The sequence below is a fragment of the Physeter macrocephalus genome, unplaced genomic scaffold, assembly GCF_002837175.3.
Source record: "Physeter macrocephalus isolate SW-GA unplaced genomic scaffold, ASM283717v5 random_337, whole genome shotgun sequence".
Lineage (NCBI taxonomy): Eukaryota > Metazoa > Chordata > Mammalia > Artiodactyla > Physeteridae > Physeter > Physeter macrocephalus.
The window spans coordinates 2,996-12,825 of NW_021145592.1; the positions used below are offsets into that span (position 1 = coordinate 2,996).

The following is a 9,830-nucleotide window of genomic DNA, read 5'->3' on the forward strand; positions in this document are numbered from 1 at the left end:
ACTATACACTGTTTAATAGTAGCTCTCACCAGTTGTACATAGGCGTGAACAGGACTTTGGGCCTTATTTTTCCTAGGAAAAAAAAGGGGGGGGTCATAAGCAGGGAGGGAGTAGAGGGCCCTGGGATTGGGGGAAGGGGTGTTAACTAGCAAATGGTCCCGACCAGGCTTGTTCCAGTGCTGCATCAAGGAGAGTGTGTAGGGGTGTAGAGGTGTGCTGGCGCCCTAACAACTTCTCTGATGGAGCCAGGCAGTCCTTAGCCCTCTAGCCTTCCTCTCCCAGAGGCCACCACCCCATGCCAAATGCCTGAAAGGAACCAAGAAGCCCAGAGCCTGAGTTGGTTTTAGGTGTGTGATCAGCAAACCCGTATCCCCCGCCCCCGCCCCGGGCCAGAAAAGAAGGAAATGAAGCCAGCACTCCCTCTGCTGAGGGACTAGAAGGTGGACGCATCTACCCACATCCCTCCTACTTTAGTACTCAGGGTGCTGAGGGAGGCCTGATTTTCTAATCTCAGAGCTCCCTCTGCTGGGGGCTGAGGCTCCCTACAGAAGGGGAGGGAAAAGACTAAGGACTGAACTTTGTAGGGAGAGAAGGGAGAGCTGCAGGCAGGAAGCTCTTCCTGGGCACTCAGGACGTGGAATTGAGTGAAGATCAAGAAGTAGACAGGTTTTTGGTTTATTGAGTAACAGTGGCACCATAGCTTTTATTACTGGTGGCGGTTGGTTGGGGGAGCAGGAAAGTGCTCTTAGAGGATCACACTGGGGCCTTCAACCCACTTCAGCCAGAGGTCACAGGAGCTGGAGTCATGGTCCAGCTCTGCACTCCGTGAATTCACCAGCACATATTCCATCCCCAAGTCCACCTCCCCTTTGGACCAGCCGTTGACTCCTGGGCCCTTCCTCCTCTTGGAGGTGGGGGTGTGGGGGAGCAGGGCCAAGCCTCAAGAAAGAGAAGGAACTAAGATCAGGATCCTGCTGAACGTCCAACAAGATCAGTGGAACACAAAATTCCCTGTCTTGAGATCATATGCTCAGGGCCTAGTTGCCCTTGAGGTGTCCTAGTTACAGCCACTCAGACACCTGTGGAGTTTAAGCACCGTTCCCACGCTGTGTCCCTCCATAAGAGGGTGCAGTGGGGGCTCTTAAACAGGAATGCTTGCTCGGCCTTCGTGGCTTTTTGGTTAGGGGAAGGGGTTGGGATTGTAACTTTAGACTTAAGGTTATGATGTCTTGCGGCCCAAGAACTCCTAGGATTGTGCCTAAAGATGCCCGTACTACAGTGTGGGGGAGATGGGGAGATGGGGAGATGGCAAGAGCAGTACAGGACACTGACACTCCTTTGTTCTAGCAGAGAAGAGGAGAGGAAATGACCCGTTCCAGGATGTGGGGAATGCGATAAGCCCCCTGCCTCCCTTATCCTGCCATGTCGTCCTCTGCCAGCCCAGTTCCTGAGTCAGCTTCGGGAGCTAGGAAGCAGAAATCTGAAGGATTCAGCCCAGTTTAGCCTGCTAGTGTCCCTCAGTCTCTGTCCTGAGATCCTGGGTCTCCTCCTGTGTCCAGAAGGGGCAAGGTTCCATCAGGAATGACTTGGCTGGTGGAACTGTTTAGGTGAGAAAGTCCTGTAGCCTGGCCGGCTGGCAGGTGACAGGAGGCCAAGAAGGGAAGCCAGACACGAGGACATCCCTGGACAGCCTGTACACACACGTATCACATATGTACATATGTAGACACACTAGCACAGAAGAAAGGGATCATGTGACCCTGCTCTTTGAAATCAGAAGAAAGAAAAAGGCTACGGGGCCACCTCTCCCAGCCTAACGGATTGCTGGTCTCAACGGCTGCTCCCACACCAGGCTGCCGCCCAGTACCAGGCAGATGGAAAAGTGGCACGGATGGCAAGGCTCCACTAAAGCAGCAGCCCCAGGAGGTGAGAGAGGAGGCCAGGGGCTGACGCTCCCTCAAAGTCCCTTGTTGTAGTAAACCACTTCGATACTGGGGTTTTCCTCATGGATCTGAGCTCTCAGCTCCGGCTCCAGCCTGCTCACGTGTATGGAGCTGCAACAGAACAGCGCAGGCAGGCTGAATGTCCCCTGAGCCCACCCCCCTCAGCTGGGTGCCCTCCGATCACCACCCCTCTTCCTCCCAGGTTGCTGAATCTTCTCCTTCGACTGCCAGAGGCCCAGATCACTGTCATTCCCCCACCCCCATAATAAGCTGAATGCCTGCCAGGCCTCCTCCTGGAACACACTGAAGGAGCCTAAATCAGCTGCTCCCAGAGATGTGGAGACCTGTCTGAAGCCCCCAGCCAAGCCTAGGGGCAACACTTACCTTCTCTGGGGGAACAGGGCACAGCACAGGGGGGTGGCAAATACCAGGCTGAGGGAGAAGAGTGTTGGAAAGGTTTCTGAAGCTCTGATCTAAGAGTGTTCCCTCCCGGCACCCCACCCCATCTCTGGAGACAGCCCCTAGGGGTGGAGACTGATTAAAGCCAACGATTACATTAGGTTCTGGCTGAGGAAAGAGCCTCCAGAGCAGTGACCCAGAGCGCCACAGCCAGTGACAGAATCAAGAATTAAATGTGCATGAAACTCTGGGCTGGTACCAAAAGGTATATTTCCATGGTTTCCGTGGCGGATGTAGAACCCCTTCGACTAGATTCTTGACCTTCAAGAACAGAGATCACTCCTAACACACACAGTATGCCCTACAGGTGTCCAAGACCCCTACCAGCTGAATATATGAATGAAAGATGTATTTAAACATCTTAAAAGCAATAAGACCCACCCACATCCACCATAGAAAGGACATTCCCACACATTCTAGCTAACTCCCTGCACACTTACCAGAAGCCCACCAGTCCCACCTGCAGGGGCGCCCCCAGCCAGGGGCGGCGCTGTGGGGAGAGAGAGAGAATGTAATCGTGTGTGTTCCCTGCCCACCCTCACCCCTACACATTCACCCACCACAGCTCTATCCCATCAGCGCTGCCTTTGAGCCTCTGCTATGTGGCCCTTTTCTTTCCCCCAGTCCCATAACAGGGACTGACCACCCTCCACTCCAGCCAGGCCCATTTGCTGACACCCTCCCTAGTGCCCCACCGCCCATCTTCACCTCTCAGAATCGCTTCCCTCGCTTCCTTCAGGAGCTGCTTTCTTCAGGAAGCCTCCTGTAACCCTCCACTCCCTCCCTCCCATCCCACTGCGTGAATCTGTCCCTTTCCAAACACATCTCCTGCTCTACACACCCTTCTTGATTTGCTCCAGCCTTAGAGGCCGCCAATCTGTTGCTCCGTGTGCATGGGTGGCACTCAATAAATATTTGCGAATAAACGATTCAACAAATGAGCCAGAGCCTGTATCCCTGTGCCTTGCTTCTCCATCCTGTTTGTGTGCGCGTGAGCCTGTATGTGTGTCTCAATGTTTTTTGTAGCTGACAGCACGAGCATGATATCAAGCGTGGCTGTGATAGTCCATCCCTATGTGTGTCAGAGGTCTCTGGAGTGACACCAGCTTCCTTCAGGACAGAAACCCTTTCTTTCCTTCCCTTCCCTTCTCCTCCTTCACCCTCAGTGTTCCTTCATTCCAGCTCAATTTATTCTTGCTGAATGAATTAATGAAGGTGGAAGGGGTAGCACAGGGGTGGGGCAAACAGGTTGCAAGTCTTAGACTCAAGTCAGGTTGGAGAGGAAGTTGGGGACCGGTCACTTCTGCCCCCAGTCACCACTACTTCTAGGACGGGAGAGGTGAGAGTGACCTACCTTTAGGAAGTCTTTCTTCTCCAGGGTGTCCATGATCACGGGGGGAATGGCTGAGGGAAGAGCAGGGCAAGGAGGGAAGGAGTTAGCAGAGTGAAAGTCAGGACCCTAAGGAAGGGGCGATCCCCCTTTGCAGCTCCTCCCACTCCCCCCAGAGTCCTCAAACCCCCCGAATAACGGCACCCCCTTCTCTTAGAGCCGCCCATGCCCCACTGAGCCACTCCTGCCTCACCCATGGCAGGAATCGCCATGCAGATTCTTGATATCACCACCTGGAAGATTCCTTGCTTGGCTGCGGCCACCGAGTGGCCAAGCCTCTGACCCTGTTCATCGGTCACCGGGATGCCCACCTGCAGCTCTCTGAGGAGGGAAGGGGGTGGGGGTCAGATCACAGGCCCCAAATCTGACCTGCCATGCTCTCACGGGCAGCTAGTCCCCTCAGACAGCCTAGATTCAAAGGCTGGTTCTCCCACCCCAGGATCCCAGCACCAGACTGAGACTAGGCCCAGCAGCTCGTGTGGCTGGCTGGTGTGCCTACATGCACCCTGGGCGTGCACACGCCAGGAGCCGGGGCCACTCACCGCTGCCTCATCAGGGGGATGTTGATGCAGTTGGCAGCTGCCACAGCTGCAAAGGGCACAAATCTGCCAACCAGCGGGGGCAGACGCTGGGGGAGGAAAGATGTCATTTAGTGTAGGGGTCCTCAACCCCAGGGCCGCAGACCGGTACCTGTTAGGAACTGGGCCGCACAGCAGAAGGTGAGCGGCAGGCGGGCGAGTGAGCGAAGGTTTATCTGCCGCTCCCCATCGCTCGCATTACCGCCTGACCCATCTCCCCACCCCCGTCCGTGGAAAAACTGTCTCCCATGAAACCGGTCCCTGGTGCCAAAAAGGTTGGGGACTGCTGATTCAGTAACCCTAAGGGCCATGGGGTGGTAAGGAACTCTAAGGAGAGATATGGGGAGCCTGTAGGTTGAGGTGGAGGAGTGGTAGGGAAGAAGGAGGCAGATAAAGCGTGAACTGGGGGGGCAGTGGAATGGGGGGGATTTACCTTGGTGAGGGATTTGAGTCCCAGGGCCGTGGCCACAGCCCCGGTGGTAGCACTCACGTAAGCCGTTCCCAGCTGCCTGTGGACGGAAGAGCCAGGACACAAGGTGGGAGGTAAACAGTCCAGCATGTGGCTCTTTGCTTCAGGGACGTGAGGCGTGGGAGGGTGGCCTCACTGCAGAGAAATGTCTCCCCTGCTCCAGTGCCGACTTGTCTGGAAGCCCCAATCCCTACCCTTGAAGAGGACTGGGTCCCCCAAAGCATACACAAGAAGACCTCAAGCCCTCAGTCAGGCCAGGAAAGTGAGTGGGGGGCAGGCTGAGAGAAGGGCGCTGAGCCACTGGCTGCATAGGCCCAGGGGAACAGGAGAGAGCAATGGAAGGCCCGGAGAAGAGTCCCTGGGAACAAGCTCTCACCCCACAGTGATGGGAGCGTCGCCACTGCGGTTGGAGTAGTTAACGATGGCATTGAAGGACTGATTCACCCACTGCCAGAACACCACGGTTGGGGTCTTCCTGAGGGAACAAAGACACTTATTTCCACAGTGTCCCACATCCTTGGACACTGATAATAAAACCCGAAAGGTTAACCCCAAACCCTCAGGAGGGGCCCTGTTGATGCCCCTAGAAGTGCTCTGGTGACCCCTGAATGACCCTCCTTACACAAACACACCCATTGTCTCTGGGGTGGGAGGACCCCGGGGGCTGAGTTCTGAGGAATGGAAGGGATTCTAACACAAGCTCTCACCCACCTACTATTTTCTGCCCAAACTGGCCCAGAGAGGAAGTGCCTAGTCATCAAGTTACACTGTAGCTTGAACAGAGCACCCAGGGAGGAGACACACAGGATAGGACCTGCCTGTAGAAGGTGAGCATGCAGCCGGTGATGGTCATGTTCATGGGCACCTGGGCTGACATGCGGCCAATCAGGACCACCTTCTCCCCTGTGTCTGGATGGAAGGCAGAGTCGTACACATACTTGGCCCTCCAGAGCTGGTCCTCGGTGAGCCCTGGCGTCACCACGCCGGCCCTGCAGAGGTTGGCAAGGAGGAGACAGGCAATTCTAGGGGGCAGATCTGCCCTCCCAAGCCCTGCCCACCCAGCTCAGGGGAAGTCTGGGGCAGAGGACCAGGCACTTTGGCTCCCAATCTCAAAACAAAGGAATTACTTGTCTCTGGGGAAGAATCGAGTCTTGCCAGAAGGAGGGCTCCTATTTCTATTTCCCTTCTATCCACACAAAGAGGGGTGCCCTTCTGTTTCTGCCCAAATGCTAGGTCAATGCTGGGTAATGGTGGTTTCCAATGGGTCAAAAATGGCTGGGGTGTTGCATAAGTTTTTCCTCCTGGAGACAAGGAGGCTGCCCTCCCACTTCCTTGGGACTCAGCTGAGCCCCTCTGTCCTTGCAGAGGGTGGCCCAGCAGTGGGACAGGTCCTTGTAGAGGGTTTGTGAAACACAGAGCAGCCCCCTACCCACAAATATCAACACCATCTCCTCAACCCAAACACCCTGAAATCCTTTAAGTTAAAGTTCTGTGCCCTAGTTGTCTGTGATTCCAACAGAGAGGGCAAGGGAGTGAGGGGGTGGAGGAGTGGAACACACACTCAAGTTAGGGGAGACAGGTGCAAAAGCTACTGTATTAACAGCAGGGAATGAGACCCTGGGTTAAATGGGGTTGGGGGTCACCTGTAGTTCTGTACGATGTTCCGGGAAGCTTCTAGCTGTGCCCCAGACAACAGCAGATTTCGGGGGTCGGTCACAGTGAAGAAGTGCCGGGCTCTGCCCAGGAAAGTGCTCTGGTCCCAGCGAGGTTCCTGGATATTGATATCTAAGGGCAACTCACCCATTTTCTGCAGGGCAGGGACCAAAGTCAGAGGACTCCAAGGAGGGGTCCAAGGGCTCCACATGGGGGAGACTTTGGTAGTGCTGCCCTGGTCCCTGCCAATCCTTCTAGAGCTCAAGGTGACTCTAGATAGGTAAGCAAGGATGTGGGGAGGAGCTGTTTTCTAGGCAATGTTCCAGCCCCCCTGGGCCACTAGAGAACATGGCCAGGAAAACAGATGTCCTTGCACTCTGGCCTGGTACAGATTTTCATGAGTGAGGATTTACATGTGTGTGGTTGACACATGAGCTGCAACTAATCCCATGCGGCTACTCTTGTGCTCTGTATGCACAAAAATGCAGATTATATGCATTAAACATCCACGTTCATGTCAGCTTTAGGCCCCAGTTGCCTTGAGACCTACATACAAACCCCCAAGGCTGTTTGGGAAGATGGCATAAGCCATCTCACACCCCAGGCCCTGACTGGAGGACAGCAAGGGTTCGTTGGCAACTCCAGGGCTTACCTATTCCAGATGTCAAACAGGGGACTCTGATGTCAGCCAGCCAGGTGTGCTCGTGGGCATGCATCCCCTCTCCACACCCATCTTCCTCAGCCCACACTGAATGGCCCAAGGCTCTCCTTGTTCCCTAGCTGGGCAGGGCTGGCACGAACACACATACACCTCTCCCTGAGCTACCTGCCTCTAAAGGAGCAGGAGTCAGTGAGTGACCCCTCCACTCAGCACAGAGAGGAAAGCCTGAAGCATTCATCTGGCCATGTTGGGCAACATCCTACAGAATGACTAATCCTCTCCAGCCACACTTCCTCCCTCACAGGCAGACACACCTTCCCCGCTCACACACTCACATTCACATACCCACACACAAAGACACCAGCATACATGCCCTACACAGACCTGCAAACAGGGTGGACACGCCCTGCATACAAAGACCGTTACTTAAACACACACACACACACACACACACACACACACACACACAGCTCATATCCATCAGCTGCAGACACTGGAATGTGTGACCATAGTCTCACCCCGACATTCCCTCCCCAACCAACCTCCCCTCTTGCCCTAGAGCCGAAGATGCTGAATCTCGCAGGACAGAGGCAACTTTCCTCTCTGACTCCCAGTCCTCAAGCCCCTACTCCCCTGACCCCCGAACCCCGCCCGGCACAATGAGCACTCACGATTTCCTAGGCTCCTGGGCTCCAGTCCTCTGCAGCTCTCAGTCCCGCCTTCCTCTCCGCGCGTCGCCCCCGCCCTCACACCCATCACGGGTAACGTCACACGTGACGCTCGCCAGCCTGAGGGGCGGGGGCTCCCTTGGCGCATCCGCCCGGCGAGGCCAGGGATTGGCAGAGCCTGGGGGCGATGGGTGTCATTTAAGGGCGACGCCCCCAGCCCGGGCCACTGAGACCCGGCCCTACGCTGTCTCCCAGAGCCAATCCGAGCTCAGGGATCAGTTCTGGCCACGTCCCCAGCCCGAGAGAGGAGGGGAGGAGCTGCCCCATTTGCTTGCAGTCCCTTGGCAGGCCTCGGGAGGCACCCGACCTCTGCAACAGGGGGTCTAGGTGCCCGGGGCGAAGGCGGGCGGCGTGGAGGGGCATCCTCTGACGGTACGCCCAGAGGGACTCGGGTTACCGCCCGGGTTGTTTACTTGATGGCTGCCTTGGCAGTGGCCTCTGCCTACTTGGACCCCTGGTCTCCTACCCCGGTTCCCTCAAGGTCCTCTCGCAGCACCTTGGCATTCTCACCCCTTCACAGTCCGGTTCTGATCGTGCCTGTGCCTCTTCGGTGTCCCCAGCCCTTTCCTCCTCCCCAGTCCCCTCTATACTCCCCTCTATAACCTCTAGCTCCACTGGGTCCCCAGTTTCCTTATGCCCCAATCCCTACCCCTGCATCACAGACCCTGGCCGCAGTCCCTGCCCCGGATGTGAAGGGGCAGAAAGCTCAAGGTACCTCTGTCTGCATCAAGAAAGTGGATCAGAAAGAGTCTTCTTCCTTCTAGTGTCCTGGGACCAGCTTCCCTGCCTTGCGTCCTTTCCAGAACTGGGTGGCCAGAGAGACACTTTCTGACATAGGAGGATGCATATGAAGGCAGCGGTCAAACACACACACACACACACACACACACACACACACACACACACACACACACACACTCCCAACTCACCCAGTCATCATACAGAGCATGCGTGCTGCACACCCAGGTGCCAGCCCGCGCTCCTGCCCACCGCAGGCTCACGCCCCGCTCTGCCCAGGTGGCATTCCCTCGCTGAGGCATCAGGGGTGACCGCGGAGGGGTGGCAATTCCATGAGCCCTGGTAGCTGGTTTGGCCTAGAGAAGACGTGGTTCTGGGCTCCCCTGCGCTGAACCGGTAGCGGGAGCCGGGCGAGCTGAGAGCCAAGGCCTAAGTTCGCCGTGCAGGGTGGGGCACCAGAACTCGAACCGGAGCGGGTAGAACCCAGAGGCCCCAGCCCAGATTACAAACAGCCGACCGCGGCACCCAAGGGAGGTGGCTGGAGGGAGTGATTGGCGGCCCTCCCAGCCAATGGGAGCCCGGGGCTGCGCTGGGCAGCCCTATGAGTCCTTCAGCCTAGGCGGGGCTTGGGAGGGGATCCCCCTGCTGCTGCTGCTGCTGTCTCCCGCGCCCGCGGGCGGGCGAGGCTGGCGGCTGCAGCACGCGCGAGCAGGTAAGGGGGCCGGGAGGGCCGGGCCGGGGGTAGGGTGCTGCGTTGGGGGCCCCGGGGTGGGGCACCAGAACTCGAACCGGAGCGGGTAGAACCCAGAGGCCCCAGCCCAGATTACAAACAGCCGACCGCGGCACCCAAGGGAGGTGGCTGGAGGGAGTGATTGGCGGCCCTCCCAGCCAATGCGAGCCCGGGGCTGCGCTGGGCAGCCCTATGAGTCCTTCAGCCTAGGCGGGGCTTGGGAGGGGATCCCCCTGCTGCTGCTGCTGTCTCCCGCGCCCGCGGGCGGGCGAGGCTGGCGGCTGCAGCACGCGCGAGCAGGTAAGGGGGCCGGGAGGACCGAGCCGGGGGTAGGGTGCTGCGTTGTGGGCCCCGGCGCTGCTCTGAGGGATTTGGCCCAGGTTTTGCGCGGGATGTTGGGGGGCTCTCGCCAGCAGGTCCTTCCCCCAAGGCTGGGAGAGGTTCACGCCCCTCTTTGGACGGGAGGGAAGAGGGGACAGAG

General features: G+C 57.3%; 1 protein-coding gene across 2 annotated transcripts; it reads right to left on the reverse strand.

Moving 5' to 3' along the window:
• Window positions 1-560: 560 nt before the first annotated feature.
• Window positions 561-8,869, reverse strand: SFXN3 (sideroflexin 3). Of its 2 annotated transcripts, XM_055082827.1 has the most exons (13): window positions 8,811-8,869; window positions 8,597-8,709; window positions 7,825-7,999; window positions 6,483-6,646; window positions 5,654-5,828; window positions 5,216-5,310; window positions 4,804-4,879; window positions 4,335-4,420; window positions 3,986-4,113; window positions 3,757-3,806; window positions 2,843-2,892; window positions 2,328-2,375; window positions 561-2,054 (listed from the first exon to the last, which is right to left on the reverse strand). In XM_055082827.1, the coding sequence occupies exons 4-13, from the start codon at window positions 6,641-6,643 to the stop codon at window positions 1,958-1,960; spliced, it is 966 nt and encodes a 321-aa protein (XP_054938802.1). In that variant the 5' UTR covers window positions 6,644-6,646; window positions 7,825-7,999; window positions 8,597-8,709; window positions 8,811-8,869; the 3' UTR covers window positions 561-1,957. The 2 variants fall into 2 exon arrangements, with proteins under 2 accessions (XP_054938802.1, XP_054938803.1); XM_055082828.1 differs by lacking the exons at window positions 7,825-7,999; window positions 8,597-8,709; window positions 8,811-8,869 and adding an exon at window positions 7,145-7,575.
• Window positions 8,870-9,830: the final 961 nt, after the last annotated feature.